At 42.0% G+C, this 16,969-nt stretch overlaps 1 protein-coding gene across 1 annotated transcript in view; it reads left to right on the plus strand.

The window, feature by feature from the left end:
- Window positions 1–3,026: 3,026 nt before the first annotated feature.
- LOC137322263 (urea transporter 2-like) overlaps window positions 3,027–16,969 on the plus strand; it is a 77,611-nt gene continuing 63,668 nt past the window's right edge. The window contains exons 1-2 of the mRNA XM_067985335.1: window positions 3,027–3,132; window positions 7,847–8,000. Coding sequence (XP_067841436.1) covers window positions 3,109–3,132; window positions 7,847–8,000 — 178 coding nt within the window. The 5' untranslated portion in view covers window positions 3,027–3,108. The remainder of the gene's footprint in view (window positions 3,133–7,846; window positions 8,001–16,969) is intronic.

Here is a 16,969-nt window from a genome sequence, read left to right on the forward strand (position 1 = left end):
TCCCTATACTCACTAGCACTTGGCACTGGTAGTAATCCTGAGATCACTACCTTTGAGGTCCTGCTTTTTAATTTATCTCCTAACTCCTTAAATTCACCTTGCAGGAACTCATCCCTTTTTTTAACCTATGTCATCGGTACCGATATGGACCACGACTACTGGCTGTTCACCCTCCCCCTCCAAAATGCCCTGCAGCCGCTCCGTGGCATCCTTGACCCCAGCACCAGGGAGGCAACATACCATCCTGGAGTCACGTTTGCGGCCGCAGAAACGCCTATCTGTTCCCCTTACAATTGAATCTCCTATCACTATAGCCCTGCCACTCTTATTCCTCCCCTCCTGTGCAGCAGAGCCACCCGTGGTGCCACGAACTTGGCTCTTGCTGCTTTCCCCTGATAAGCCATCTCCCCCAACAGTATTCAAAGCGGTATATCTGTTTGAGAGGGAGATGGCTCCAGGGGACTCCTGCTCTACCTGCCTAGTCCTTTTACTCTGCCTGGCAGTCACCCATTTCCTTTCTGCCTGCGTAACCTTTACCTGCGGTGTGACCACCTCACTGAACGTGCTATCCACGATCATCTCAGCATCGCGGATACTCCACAGTGAATCCACCCACAGCTCCAGTTCCGAAATGCAGTTAGTCAGTAGCTGCAGCTGGACACACTTCCTGCACACATGGTCACCAGGGACACCTGTAGTGTCCATGACTTCCCACATAGTGCAGAAGGAGCATAGCACGGGTGCAAGCTCTGCTGCCATGACTTGCCTTAGATTAAGCTCATTAGTTACTCCCTTTAAGGAGTTTACTCCTTTAAATTACTCTTAATCTAGAGAATGTTAACTACACCAGGGACCTTGATTCACTAAAAAACACTAATTGCTATAAGACCCGCAGACCTTCCCTTTCTTTTTACTTTAGTTACTGTAGAATAGTAGAAATACTTACCAGAACCTACTTACCAATCAGGTGCCTCCCCTGTGTCGCGTCCCTTTCTGATTCCTGACGTCACTTTGAACTTCGTCGCAGCTCCCTCTGATCCGCTCCTCTCAGCTGTTCTCGGTGCTCCGAAATCCCATCTTTTTATGGGACGCTCCCTCTGCTCTGATCCGCTCCTCTCAGCTGTTCTCGGTGCTCCGAAATCCCATCTTTTTATGGGACGCTCCCTCTGCTCTGATCTGCTCCTCTCAGCTGTTCTCGGCGCTCCGAAATCCCATCTTTTTATGGGACGCTCCCGCTGCTCTGATCGGACCTCATGCAGAGCTACTACCATTAATAGCTATCCTCAGCCTACGAGAACGCAGCCAATTCACTGTCCATCTGCCCACGAATGCCACACTTAATAACCTTCGATGCAATACTTCACCAAAAGCTTTCTGAAAATCAAGATATACAATATCTATTGGGTTACATATCTACTCCATCACCAAGACCGCCTACTTCCACTTCCATAGCATCGCCCGTCTGTGCCCCTGCCTCAGCTCATCTGCTGCTGAAACCCTGATCCATGCCTTTGTTACCTCTAGACTCAACTATTCCAATGCTCTCCTGGCCGGCCTCCCATCATCCACCCTCCATAAACTTGAGCTCATCCAAAACTCTGCTGCCCGTATTCTAACTCGCACCAAGTCCTGTTCTCCCATCACCCCTGTGCTTGCTAACTTACATTGGCTCCCGGTCCGGGACCGCCTCGATTTTAAAATTCTCATCCTTGTTTTCAAATCCCTCCATAGCCTCGCCACTCCCTATCTCTGTCACCTCCTCCAGCCCTACAATCCTCCAAGATCTCTGCGCTCCTCCAATTCTTGCCTCTTGCGCATCCCCGATTTTAATCGCTCCACCATTGGCAGCCGTGCCTTCAGCTGCCTAGGTCGTACACTCTGGAATTCCCTCCCTAAACCTCTCTGCCTCTCTACCTTCCTCCTTTAAGATGTTCCTTAAAACCTACCTCTTTGACCAACCTTTTGGTCACCTGTCCTAATATCTCCTTTGTGGCTTGGTGCCAAATTTTGTTTGATAACGCTCCTGTGAGGCACCTTGGGACGTTTTGCTACATTAATGGCGCTTTATAAATCGAAGTTGTTATTGTTACGATCATCCAGCAACATTGTCACTTCTTCAAAGATTTTAATAAGTTAATGAGACAGGACCTCTATTTCCAAAAGCTATGCTGGGATTTTCTTATAACTACTCCACTCTCCAAGTGACCAAACACATCTCCAATAATATGCTTTGCAGATATATCTGTAAAGATGGAATAGGGCTATAGATCATTCTGGGAAAAGGGCAGGAAGAGAGAGATACAGGTGCAGGTCTTTCTGGAGCGATGGAGAGGAAGGATTGTAGGCCTTCGAGTGAGGGAGAAGTACATTTTACTGCTCTTGAAATTATTTTGGCCCCACTTTCCACGAGAATCTAGCACTTGAAAAATATCAAAGTGACCACTAAATTTCAGAGGACACTTTGGATATTCTCTTGTTTCGAAAGAAGCTTCCTTCAAGAATTGCGTTCGATTATTATTTGGAGGATAAATGTTCACAAGGATAACTGCACAAGCCAAGCGTTGCCATTACAATAATGCATTGTCCTACTTTTCAAAGAGGCTTTCTTGTCCATTAGCATTGCCACATCGAATTTCCGTGATTTATGAGGTGGGAAAAAACCTTCTGCACCTGCGATTTCCTAAGCTTCACTGATTTCTCGTCATGCAAATGAATCTCTGGTAGAATTATCATTCCCCTTCTTCAAACTGTTCTAGTGTTGCATAATTTTAAACTGACCAGATTGCATATTTCTCACTATTGCAGGAGACCAGTCTAATACAAATGTCATTCTTACAACAAATAGCCATCGAGCTGTAAATATTAAACTCTCCGCCTCCCCAACCCTCTTGATCATTTTCGTTCTACGGGTTTCAAGTATCTCCCAATTGGTTGAATGCAGGGTCATGTGGGTTGATACGACTCCTCGTTAATCAAATGTAAATACTCCGCAAACATTCCAGTATTAACTACAGTCTGATGAAGAATTTCACACCAAGCTCTCATTCTGCATAACAGCAAATCCATCAGTTCACTTTCGGTGTTCAACCGAGGAAGAGAAGACCTTCGATGTCTGATTCACAGCTGGTTCAGGTATATGTCGTTTTCTGTTATATTTGCATTTTTTAAATGTATTATGTTTATATTATGTTTCTTATTTAAGTGTGTCTTTGTGCATGAATAAATCAATGTTCATAATTAAAATAAAGATGTGGCCTTGAATAGTTCATAAGGTCTTAAATTTATACAAAGCCAATTGCTTAGTAGAGAGGTCAATAACCAGGGGGTATAGATTTAAAGTGGTTGGTAGAAGGATTAGAGGGGAGCTGAGGAAAAAAAAATTCATCCAGAGGGTGGTCAGGGTCTGGAACTCACTGCCAGAGAGGGTGGTTGAGGCAGAAACCCTCAACTCATTTAAAAAGTATCTAGATGTGCACCTGGTGCCATGACCAACAAGGCTATGGACCAAGTGTTGGAAAATGGGATTAAGCTGGGTGGCTCATTTTTGGCCTCCTTCTGTGCTGTAAATTTTCTATGATTCTATGAACAGGTGTGAGGGTGCGAGTTGGCTTAGGTTGATTGGGGAATTAGATTAAAAGATATGACGGTGGATAAGCAATGGCGAACATTTAAAGAAATCTGTTCTTACCAACCACCGGTTATTTCGCTGCTGTGCAGACGCCTTCTCTTTAAAACCCTTTCGGGCTCCAACTCACTCCCGCTCTATTAAGTTCGTAATTTGGCCCTTCTCCGCATGTGCGCACGTCCTTTACCAAACGGCAGTCAGGTTTAAAGAGGCAGCAGGTTAGCAGTCTGGATGGACAGGAGTCTGCCTCTGTGAAATTAGGAGCTGTCAACGTGTATTTCTTCATCATACATTCATAAAACAAGTACTTCAAATTAATTCTAACTCTAGTGAGTGGCAGTCTAATGAATACAATAATTCAGTATATATGTGACGTCATTTGAATATTATACTAGATGTTGACTGATACGTTGCTCACCTTATGTGGTCTGCATGGTTAGGGTTCTTGGAATCTAAGAATTAATAGACCAGTTTATATACATCCAATTACGAGCCATGAGAAAAAGCCAGAATAATTAGTTAGCATAAGTAGAGTGGTTAGAATGTGGAACTCACTACCACAAGGAATAGTTGAGGCGACTAGCATAGGTGCATTTAAGGGGAAGCTGGATATACACATGAGGGGGAAAGGAATTGAAGGATATGCTGATAGGGTTAGATAAAGTAGGGAGGGAGGAGGCACGAGGGGAGCATAAACACCAGCATAGACCTGTTGGGCCGAATGGCCTGTTTCTGTGCTGTACTTTCCATGTAATTCTATGTATGACATGGCAAATTGCTAGGATAGCAATAAAAATGGATTTACTAGGGTTAATGGGTGGGGTGGGGAGAAGCTGCAATCTGTTGCAGACCAATATATTTTTGGACAATTGCATCACACTACAATCCAACAGGCACCTGAATCATAAACTCCCACCAAACAGGCCAGTGACACAATCAAAAGTTAGAGTTTTTTTTTGACAACTACAACAACCTAATATCCCCACTTGATTTTATCTACTCCAAAAAAGTCCACACTCTAAGCAGGTGCTGGCATATTACACAACTGTGCATTAGCCTGATGCTAAAGGAGAGAGTACACAACAACAGCAACAACTTCCAATTATATAGCGCCTTTAACATAGTAAAACGTCCCAAAGCGCTTCACATGAGCAGTATCAAACAAAAATTTGACACCAAGCCACATAAAGACAGGTGACTAGGGGAAATCCAGAACTTAGGGCCTAGGCAGCTGAAGGCACGGCTGCCAATGGTGGGTTGATGGAAATAGGGGATGGACAAGAGGCCAGAATTGGAAGAGCGCAGAGATCTCAGAGGGTTGTCGGGCTGGAGGAGGTTACAGAGATAGGGAGGGGCAAGGCCATGGAGGGATTTGAACACAAGGATGAGAATTACTATTCACAAGTGAAAACTATTCACAAATCAGCCAGTCTCTATTGCCAGCTAAGACTGAAGAGCATTCTAAGTATGGAGTGCTCAGTGTGGCAATTAACCACTCAGAGCACAAATGCCCCATCTGTCTTTTCAAATCTCCTCAGTTAGAATATCTCAGTATATACATAAAGAAAAATAGGGCACCTGGTAATACCTACAATGTGAGCTACCCATTCTTTGCTACAATTCTTCTTCCCCCAAATTAATAAAAATGTGACAAATTAGTGTAACATTTTTTAAAATGGTCCATGCTGCAACAGGTACAGTTTCTGCCACACTGCACGTTGCCAAGATAGCTGTTTCTGAATGCTCCAATCTACTCACACGGTTGCAAGGGAAAGATAATGAATGGCCTGTCCAGAGTAGGCGCTCATACGTTCACAGACTAGCATTTTCCCCACTACCTGTCAGCTCAGGAAGAAAAAACTGCCGAAAGTTGCATATAAATACATATTTTGGTTTTCTTCTAATAATTTCAAAACTAAATATCTGGCTTTTTAAATGTATAATATAAATATATTATTACCACACAAACTGCATTCTGTAATGAACTGAGAATGTAACATTTCTAGTATCTGCATTACAGTGGTTTACATTACCAGCACATATTACTCAACTTCAAATTAAATGTCTTGGTGAATAAGTATTTAGTCATAGTATGTACAGTGATTTACAAAAGAAGTAGAAGAGAAGTGACACAAAATCAATTTATTTTATTGAAAATATGAGGTTGCATAAAAAGTATACAGAAACAAAGAGATTAAAATTGGAATGATTTAGCACTGAAAATAAAAATGACAGTTTCATTTTAAAGATGAAAGCTTAGTGAATGTGGCCCAGGTTATGTGATTCAAAGCTTAGTCAAAACACATATTAACTCAATGGCATTTTTCTCATAACACAATGGAGCACATTTTATTCCGTATATTTCTTTGTCTCAACACAGACACCATTTTGGCTTGTATTGAGTTTTGTAATTTAATCAGTGCGAGTCCCATAACATTGCTCATGGGTCAAAATAATGGGATTATGTAAGCACATAGGCATAGCAAGTGGTAATGATGCACAATTGGGATGAATTTCAACAGCAGGATGAGAAAAAATAAATGAATGTGGAAAAGAAAAAGCACAGCAAAAGAACATTAAAAGCAGGGAATGGAAAAAATTATGTACTATTCAAAATGCTGGAATGTGCACCAAAAAAGCATCAAAAAATCAAAATTTCCAGAAGGACATGCCCCCATACCCTCCCTAGAAGATAAATTTTGTATCCTCAGACTTTATTACTTACATTTAAAATTTTCTAAATCCATCACTATAAAACTTACACTTTTGTGTACTTCAGGAGTTTTTTCCCCCTAATACAATACAACTGATGGAATATTGGTTACAGCTGCAGCTTTAGCCTTGACATTGCTGCAAGAGTTCCTCAGGGCACTGTCCTAGGCCCAACCATCTTCAGCTACTTCATCAATGACCTTCCCTCCATCATAAATAAGGTCAGAAATGGGGATGTTCGCTCATGATTGCACAGTGATCAGTTCCATTTGCAACCCCTCAGATAATGAAGCAGTCCGTACCCACATGCAGCAAGAACTGGATAACTTCCGGGCTTGAGCTGATAAGTGGCAAGTAACATTCGCGCCAGACAACTGCCAGGCAATGACCATCTCCAACAAGAGAGAGTGTAAACAACTCCGTTTGACATTCAATGGCATTACCATCGCCGAATCCCCCACCATCAACATCCTGGGGATCACCACTGACCAGAAACTTAACTGGACCAGCCATATAAATACTGTGGTTACGAGAGCAGGTTAGAGGCCGGGTATTCTGCGACGAGTGACTCACCTCCTGACTCCCCAAAGCCTTTCCACCATCTAAAAGGCACAAGTCTGGAGTGTGATGGAATACTCTCCACTTGCCTGGATGAGTGCAGCTCCAACAACACTCAAGATACTCAACACCATCCAGGACAAAGCAGCCCACTTTATTGGTACCCCATCCACCACCCTAAACATTCACTCCCTTCACCACCGGCGCATCGTGGCTGCAGTGTGTACCATCCACAGGATGCATTGCAGCAACGCGCCAAGGCTTCTTCGACAGCACCTCCCAAACCCACGACCTCTACCACCTAGAAGGACAAGGGCAGCGGGTGCATGGGAACATTACCACCTGCACATTCCCCTCCAAGTCACACACCATCCCTACTTGAAAATATATCGCTGTTCCTTCATTGTTGCTGGATCAAAATCCTGGAACTCCCTACCTAACAGCACCGTGGGAGAACCTTCACCACACGGACTGCAGCGATTCAAGAAGGCGGCTCACCACCACCTTCTCCAGGGCAATAAATACTGGCCTTGCCAGTGACGCCAACATCCCATGAATGAATGAAAAAAAAGCCTTGACAAGTTCACGTCCCACTGCACTTTCATTGTAACTAATTCTTTTTGTATGAGACCACTGGGTCTCAGTTTTCACAGAAAGATAAATTGAATTGTGAAACGTGATCACAAAATACCAATAAAAATCCTGAAATTGAATGTAATAAAAATAAATGTACTTATTCAGTTGCCTTGAAGCAGTGCCCTTGGTCATAGGTTGTAATTGAGGTTATTTTTCAGTTGGGTTGTCAGCTTTTTTGCGGCTGTGTCATCTTTTTTGAAGCTGCATGTCAGCTTTTCTAAGTTTTGTGGCATGTATGATAGTTGTCCTTTGTTTACTGATTGTAATTTTAAAGATTTTTTTTTAACAAATCTTCTGAATTAACTCCATTTTTAGCTGGACACAAATTTATTCATGCAGCAAAAGGCAGCAGCATATATAGAAGGGAACACAGCCATCAAACAAGATAACTCCAAGAATGTCTTCAATTATTGTGAAAGTATTGTACACTACACTGATAAAACTAGAAAGTTTGGTGATTGGCTCAAAGGTAAGAAACTACTTGGCTGAGTTTTCTGTCTTTGTTAATTTTAGCAAAAAATAAAGATATGTGTAAAAAGTATGTAATATCAAGGGGACAAAGTACGAATGAACTATTTCACTGTGTTATAACGTGGTATTTGAACAGCACTACTCGTGTGAAATAAATCGCTCGGGACGATTAACAAAGAGTGAAATGCTAGATTATTCCTAGTTTGCGAGAAATGTATTAATGAGCATTAACAAAAGGTGAGGAAGGAAGCTGATTTATATGCGTCAAGGTTATTAATGTTGCATTCGAGCAACATTGCACCATAAAATGGAATATCATTTTAGTCCCAAGACCTATAGTAAGTGAGTTTAACAAAGAGAAACATTTTGAGGTATCAACACAGCAATGAAAGAAGTGGAAAGTACAGAGGAGTTTTCTGCCTGGGCATAGCAGCCACTGCTGGGCAATATTGTTTGAGTTGTCAGCTTTTTTGGGGACGCATCAGCTTTTTTGGAACTGCTCATTAACTTTTCCAAGTTTTGTCCAATTTTGTCTGATAATGCTCTTATGACGCGCCTTGTGACGTTTTACTACATTAATCTACTGGAACAGCTGGAAACTTCACTAATACCTGGATGCGCTAGGCCATGCCTTTATGTGTGAGTTTCCACTGGCGTTATTTGAGGGCAGAACCTGCAGAAGGGGCAGGGCTGAGAGCAGGCTCTTCCTACAAGGGGAGTTCCTGCTGCCACTGCTGGTTGGACATTTTCCGCCTGTGTTCCGGGGTCTTTGTCAGCAGGGTGGTATACCATGTCAGCTCCCTGATCACGCAAACCTTGGTGAGGTCAGCAGAGGAGTTTCACAGCAGACTACATCCTGCTGTATCTTCTGGAATTGTGCCTCCATGAATTTTCAGGGAGCTAATTTTCCAAGTGGGTGAGATACCCTTCTACCAGTGTCTACTCAGAAAATTACCCTCAATTCTTTTCATTGAATCGGTGATAAATATTTGGAATAATCTCCCAGTTAAAATAGTAGGAACTGATTAGCAGCCATATCTTCTACCTTTAGAAAGAATGATTAAATTTCACTTATTTCTGTTTCTATCAGCAATCAATGAAACATTGGTCTTATTTGTGCCACCTGAATTTGATATTCACTCCTCATACACTGACCAACCTGTGCTGATGCTCATTTTCACACTTTGCAGTTAATGAGCTTGTAACAGCTTTCGGGGCTTGTGCTTGATATTCTCTCGGGTTCAGCACCACCAGTCACTCCCATAAGCTAAAGTCCCCTACAATCCAGAGTGCACCTTTTTGCAGGCAATACTACAATAGGAAACGTAGTAAATAATTCTGAGGACTAAAGGAAATTGCAAGTGGTTATTGGTAAGATGGTGGAAGGTGCGAAAAAAGCGGCAGATGGAATTCAATGTCAGTAAATGTGAGGTGCTACGTTTTGGTTAAAAAAAAAGGTAATTATGCTTTGAATGGGGAAAAACTGGGTGATGCGGAAGAACAGAAGAACTTGGGGTTGCGGGTTCACAAGACCTTAAAGCAACACCTGAAGTGGATAAGGCCATAACAAAAGCTAATGGAGTACTGGGTTTTATGGCAAAAAGTACAAAATCTAAAAGTCAAAATCTAATGGAGAATCTATATAAAATCCTTAGTAAGATGCCAAGTGGAATACTGTTTGCACACTATAGGAAGGATGTTAAGGCAATAGAAAGGGTACAGCAGAGACTCACTAGGTTGCTGCCTGGTATGAGGAAGTATAAAAACAAAGAAAGATTTGGAATTTGGAGCTGTCTTCATTTTGAACAGTAAAGATTACAGAGTAATTAGGTAGAGGTGTTTAAAATTATGAAGGGTAGGGACAGATTGGCAAGAAACAGATGGTTTCCAGATTGAAGGGTCTAGGAACATAGGAAGGAACATAGGAACATAGGAACAGGAGTAGGCCATTCAGCCCCTCGTGCCTGCTCCGCCATTTGATAAGATCATGGCTGATCTGTGATCTAACTCCATATACCTGCCTTTGGCCCATATCCCTTAATACCTTTGGTTGCCAAAAAGCTATCTATCTCAGATTTAAATTTAGCAATTGAGCTAGAATCAATTGCCGTTTGCGGAAGAGAGTTCCAAACTTCTACCACCCTTTGTGTGTAGAAATGTTTTCTAATCTCGCTCCTGAAAGGTCTGGCTCTAATTTTTAGACTGTGCCCCCTACTCCTAAAATCCCCAACCAGCAGAAATAGTTTCTCTCTATCCACCCTATCTGTTCCCCTTAATATCTTAAACTTCGATCAGATCACCCCTTAACCTTCGAAACTCTAGAGAATACAACCCCAATTTGTGTAATCTCTCCTCGTAACTCAACCCTTGAAGTCCGGGTATCATTCTAGTAAACCTACGCTGCACTCCCTCCAAGGCCAATATGTCCTTCCGAAGGTGCGGGGCCCAGAACTGCTCACAGTTCTCCCGATTTTTATTTCCCTTGACTTCACAATGGAAATAAAAATCGGGAGAGATGCAAAACTGGCTGCCGACTCCCGATCACCTGTTTTACACTATCACACAAAGTCAAGATCTACCCCTGTCTATCTTTGGAATGGTGGGCAAACAGCAAACAATGTATCAGTCATTGTTTAATTAACCCAGAGTATCTATTAACATTGAATGAAAACAATCTTTGTTGATAGCCAAAAATGCTGGTCAATGACTATGACCATTTCAAATAATTGACCTATAGAAACATAGAAACATCGAAAATAGGAGCAGGAGTAGGCCATTCAGCCCTTCGGGCCTGCTCGACCATTCAAAATGACCAAGGCTGATCGTCTAACTCAGTACCCTGTTCCTGCTTTTTCCCCCTATCCCTTCATCCCTTTAGCATTAAGAAATATATCTATCTCCTTCTTGAATATATTTAATGACTTGGCCTCCGCTGCCTTCTGTGGTAGAGAATTCCACAGGTTCACCACCCTCTGAGTGAAGAAATTTCTCCTCATCTCGGTTCTTAATGGCATACCCCATATCCTGAGACTGTGACCCCTGCTCTGGACTCCCCAGCCATCGGGAACATCTTCCCTGCATCTAGTCTATCTAGTCCTGTTAGAATTTTATATGTTTCGATGATATCACCTCTCATTCTTCTAAACTCTAATGAATATAGGCCTAGTCGACCCAATCTCTCTTCATACGTCAGTCCTGCCATCCCAGGAATCAGTCTGGTAAACCTTCGTTGCACTCCCTCCATGGCAAGGATATCCTTCCTCACATAAGGAGACCAAAACTGCATAAGGACACCCAGGTCTCATTTGAAACAATGGGAGCTTCCCATTGTTTCAAAACCACAGAAACTTACATACATAAGCAGCATGGATGCTGCCACGTTTGTGATGGACCAGCTACATTACGTTTTCTGCATAACTGATTTGCACTTCATATTATAGTGGCAACCAGCCTGGTTTCTGCCCTGCTGGCTCATCGTTGAGATAAAATGTTGAATATAACATTAAAGAAATGTTATAAATTTTCAAAATTCAGTTAGGCAATATAGGTAAAAACTAAATCGCTACAGAGCTGCTTAGACATTTCTGAACCGGTCGTGAGGAAATCAGAATGCACTGACAATAGATTCTCTTAACATTTGAAAACCGTGGTTTTCTGACCAAGATCGCACCGTCACTTCGGCAGCGTGCACGACAAACAAGATAACTTTTTCAGGACCAGACATTAGCCTAATAACCAGGCTGCCTGGATGTGGATTACTAAGCATATCAACACTGATGCAGAAATCCAAAGGACAAAGGAAAAAGTATCTTCATGACTTGTAGACAGCCAGCCATTAAGGTAACGTATAAATTCTGCAAGCTTTATATTGTATTCATATATTTCATTCTGATAGCTTAAGTAATTGCAAACATTATCTTTATCCTTAAAACCTACGTCTTTGACCAAGCTTTTGATCACCCCTCCTAATATATCCTTTGGCTCGGTATCCATTTATTTCTGATCCTGACTGTAATGCACCTTGGGATTATTTGCTACCTTAAAGGTGCTATATAAATGCAAGATGTTGAAATACATGATTCATTTTTGCAACAGCCTTGTGACACTGCTCATTGTCCTTAACTATTCATCAACCATAACCCGCCCCCCCCCCCCCCCGTCCCAGGTCCTTTTCCCACTCAGCTGCCTTGAGCGTACAACCCTATCTCACAGGAGCCATCCTTTCAATTAATCTGCCCACTTAAACAATTTGATCACATTAAACTGCCTCAAGATAAATCTTGCATTGTTTCTCATGAAGGTGCGTTGATGTAGAATCATAGAATAACACAGCACAGAAGATGGCCATTCAGCCCATCGTACCTGTGCCGTTTCTTTGAAAAAGCTATCCAAATAGATTCACTCCCCTCCTCTTTCCACATAGCCCTGCAAAACTTTCCCATTCGAGTATTTATCCAATTCCCTTTTAAAAGTTATTATTGAATCTGCTTCCACCACCCTTTCAGGCAAAGCATTCCAGATCATAACAACTTGTGCATGATTTTCAGCAGCTGGTCACAAACCATCTCCATATTGAAGGAGGAGTGGAATCCTTTCCTATTTAATTATGGCCATGGATTATGAGGAGGTCTATGAGTGACAGTGTGGATGCATCAGTATTCTCTGTACTTAGAGAAAGTGGGTCAACTGTGTTTGCCCCTGCTGCTCATGGTGCATGCTAAACTAAATGGACTGTTGTGCTTCATGAAGTCATGTCATTAATGCAGCTGCTCACTTTTTGTTTGAATAGCTTGTGGACATGAGGAAATCCATCATCATCATGCTTAAAGGGCTCCAAACCAAACAACTGAGAAATTCACTTCAATAGTGTTTCCATTTGCCCTAATATGGAGTGCACACTCTCCAGATAAGGGCAGATCCTATTTATGTAACCCTGTATAATATAGGCACAGGTTGCCGAGAGTGAAGGCTAGGAAGCCCCAAATATGCATATGCTGTTTAACCAGCTTATACCATGCAGCTTACCAACACAGAGCACGAGTAAGGTTCCTGCTGCTTATCCAGCTAGAGCCATCATAGCGATTAGGCCATCAGCTTTTAGCTTATGTGGAGCCATGTAAGAAACATTCCATCCCTGAATGACAAGCCTACCTTTCCATATCCCATTAATGAGCTGATCTGGTAGGTTCAGTTCTTTTTGGTCTAGAGAGGACATGGAGTTAGGGTCACAGACTTTTCAGGAGAGAAGGCAGGGAGAAGAGACACACAGCTCCCTGAAGTAGGGAATGGAGGGATGACACCAGACTTTCTGCAGAAAGGGTAGAACGAATCTATAGACTATCCTAGAAAAAGGAGAGGAACAGCTTTGGACATTTCTTGAGAAATGGAGGATGGAAAAGGAACAGATCTTTTTGGAACTGTACATATTTCTGAACTGAAGTAAAAACAGAAAATAATGGAAATCCCTCAGATGTAGGAAAAAAGACAAGAGAACCTCATCAATACAAGGGGGTTGTGGATGAACAGGTAAAGGTCAAGAGTTAGATTTTATTACAATGAGGCAATGAGTGGGGTAAAAATTGATGTGTGCATGGCTCATCAAGGATGCAGATTCAATTCAAATTAGGTGTCCTTCCATAATTGGGCTAGCGCACCGAGCAGAGCTCCAGACATCCAGTGCCCATTTGCGTCAAGCTCTTCAGCGGAGACCCCAGAGAAAATTGAAATGTGTCTTCTCCTGGGTGGTCTTCTCCTTATAATAGGCCCTCCCTTTATTGCTTTACCTACCTTTCCTTAGCCTTCAAAAGGGTTGCTGTTCCCAGACATAGGCCAACAAATATTTCCACTAACAGCAAATTGCATGCTATAACCAATTGCATTAGGTGTGTTTTTGGAGATAGGGTAGCTACATCCATTGCTATGTCAGAGTTCTTCAATTTCACAGCACCTCATGTTATTTTTGAATTCAAGAAAAAAGAAGCCCCTAAAAATGGGCCACCCAACCTGAAGCCCCTAAATTCAAAGAAATGATCCATAAAATAGTGAGGCCAGCATGTGTGCAGGCAGTCAGCGAGGATCATGCAAGAGCGTTTTGTGCATCTGTAGGCTAGTACTAGTCATTGATGCTTATTTTACCTGCCCCTAATTTTTCACACCATCAGATACTTTGTCATTCACTAACTTATCATACGCCCCAGCATCATGTCACACCATGTATTAACAAATCAATTTGTTACAAAAAGTGTGTTAATGATTGTGTTGTAATATTTGTTCCTTTTCTATTTCTATAGGAGCCTACAGCAACTGCCCCACAAGAAGCAGAGCCTACCACCTTACTGCACAGTTTCACTCACTCCACATGTAGCAGGCACTAGCATGACACATCCATTCTGGGAGAATTAGATTCAGACTTTGAAGATGGAGCAGAGAGCATGAGTGAGGATGAGCAATGAAGAGGCAGCAGCAAAGGAGCAAGAAAGTCTTGATCAAAGAGTCACTTCGGAGCTGCCCTCAAATGGAGCTAGCAATATTGTGCCATGTTTCAAGAGGATATCACTAGTCCTTCAGGTTTCATCTACCTAGTTGTGATATTCCATTAAATAATGGCACTGTCAACTACTGGAGGATCACTGCATTGTGGCAGCCTCCAAGGTACCTGACATCCACATTCCTGTTGTGATGCACATGGTCATGTATAAGCTGTTCATTGACTGAATGGAATCCCTTTCTATTTATAAAACCTATAGCATTGGTGAAAGGAGCCCATATGGCACATGAGGTCTAGTGATGCACTACTGAGAACCTAGGCACCCTGAACAAAATGCACAGCCCTCTTCTGTTGATGGTTGCTTTCTACGGTGGTAAACAAGGTACCTGTACTTTCATAGTATGCTGCACACCAGCTGATCTGACAGGTGTCTCCTAAAGCAGCTTGAAAGGAGTCAGTTGCATAGATAGAGTCAGGCTCAGCCATGATGTCCCCACAGATCATTAGCATGCCAACATTCACTGTCGACACTCACAAATGAAGAATGGCTACCAGGGTGAGCTATTGGAGAGTGATCAGTGCTTGTGGCAGAAGGAGTCAACACCATCGGGAAAGGAGGAAGGAAGAAAAGTGAAGAACAATAGCAAAACAAAGTTTTAAAAATGTAATTTATAGTATGTATATATTAAGTTTGCACTGCGTGCTGACAAAGGGTCTCTATCTGAGACATTAATCTGACTTATCGCTTTTCAGATGCTGGACGTCCTGCAGTATATTGCCAGCATTTTCAGCTTTTACTTAAGTGTAATTAGGACAACCCTGGATTTGATCTATTGAATGAGTAATATATTCTTTGGCACAACATTTCCAAATTCCTATCTGTTAACTAAAATAACAGGATAAGGATATCATTCATCTCGGGATTCAGACCAATGAATCAATATCAGCAAAATAACACTGATAACCCCACACCAGGTTTAATACAATGTATATATTTTATATTCCTATTTGAAGTTCTAAAAGGGCTCGGTCAATACAACTAAATACACTACACTGTATTCATAGGTTAATATGTTACTCTCTCAAGACAGTGCTTTCTAGGTGTTCAACTAACAGTTACGTGCCTGAAATGTGTTGCAACCAAGGACAGACCTTTTCCTAGCAAAAGGTTAAAGCACAGTGGCTTGTACAGACAGGCTGACATCAGTTCCAAAGGTGATCATTACCAGTAGGTTTCACCGTAGTTTTCAGTGATTACAAGTTACTCTTTTAATTGTTAGTTCCGAATATTTGGCTTTTCAGCTTTAAAACGGACAGAGCAGAAATAATGAGGTTCCTGCTTAAGTTAGAGTGAGTCAGACTAACTGGAAACCCTCCTGTAGCTTTGGTGATGCTGAATTCCAAAGCATGGTCAAAGCCCACTGGAAATACAAAATAAGAGACAAAGGGATAGATTTTCAACTTGCCGTCGGGCATAAAACTGGCGTTGCGGGTCAGCTGCCCATTGTAAGACCACCCGATTTTCATGTCCACTGAAATCAAGTTGAAAGTCTACACTAAAGTATTCAGTCACCATCTCCTATTTGTGAAGCAATCCCATTTCACAGGAAAGAAGAAATAGAATTACGGCAGTAATGTAAACATAAGGCAACCACCAGGACACTGCACCCCAGCTTCCAGCAGTTCACTGATTCTCGATGGATCCACCCTCCTTCTCAATGGTTTTCGTAGTACTCACATTGATTTGGGCTTTTTTCTCACCATCATCCATGTACACCGTGTTGCTGCGTACACAGGTGTAGGGTGTTCTCTTTTAGTGGGCCCGAAAGGTCAAGAATCAACCGAGACTCTAGAGAGGTTTTAAATACTCTACATAATTGTTATTGACATGAAGACATGACCGTTTTTTCAGGTAACAAAGCTATACAACATTATCCTGGGAAGCACAACTCTGAATCAAAGGTGATCAGGTCCTTGTTCTTGGAGAGTTGAAAGGGTTAATTCTTCTTCGTGAATGCTGCTTGTAATCTGAAAATTACTGCAGCCCTGCATGATTTATACCTTTCCTTCCTGTCTGTTGCTGGGAAGAATAGGCTGGTGTTTTTTTCCAATTTCTCACAGTTTCTCGCAGCTGTCCTTTGTTATTTTTTTCCCTTATCTTTCGCTGTCGTGAAATGAGTAAGTGTCCTTGAACAGTACAGCAAGTTCCAGTGAGGCTACCTTCCCAAAGCAGGTTAAGCTGTAAACAAGTCCATGATGCTTTTTGATCTTGGTCAAGCTAACAATTATGGCCCATTAGCCTTTGCTCAATTGATGTTTCATTACAAATGATCCATTCCTTGGTAGGCTATTGATCCCAAATTCCACCTGTAATTTTCTATTGATTGCATTGGCTGCACATGAGTTATCCTTCATTTGCTGTGAATGCTTTACCCATTATGCTATTTTACCAAGTATTCACCCTGCTAATCTAAGGTTTC

This window comes from Heptranchias perlo, chromosome 1 (assembly GCF_035084215.1).
Source record: "Heptranchias perlo isolate sHepPer1 chromosome 1, sHepPer1.hap1, whole genome shotgun sequence".
NCBI lineage: Eukaryota > Metazoa > Chordata > Chondrichthyes > Hexanchiformes > Hexanchidae > Heptranchias > Heptranchias perlo.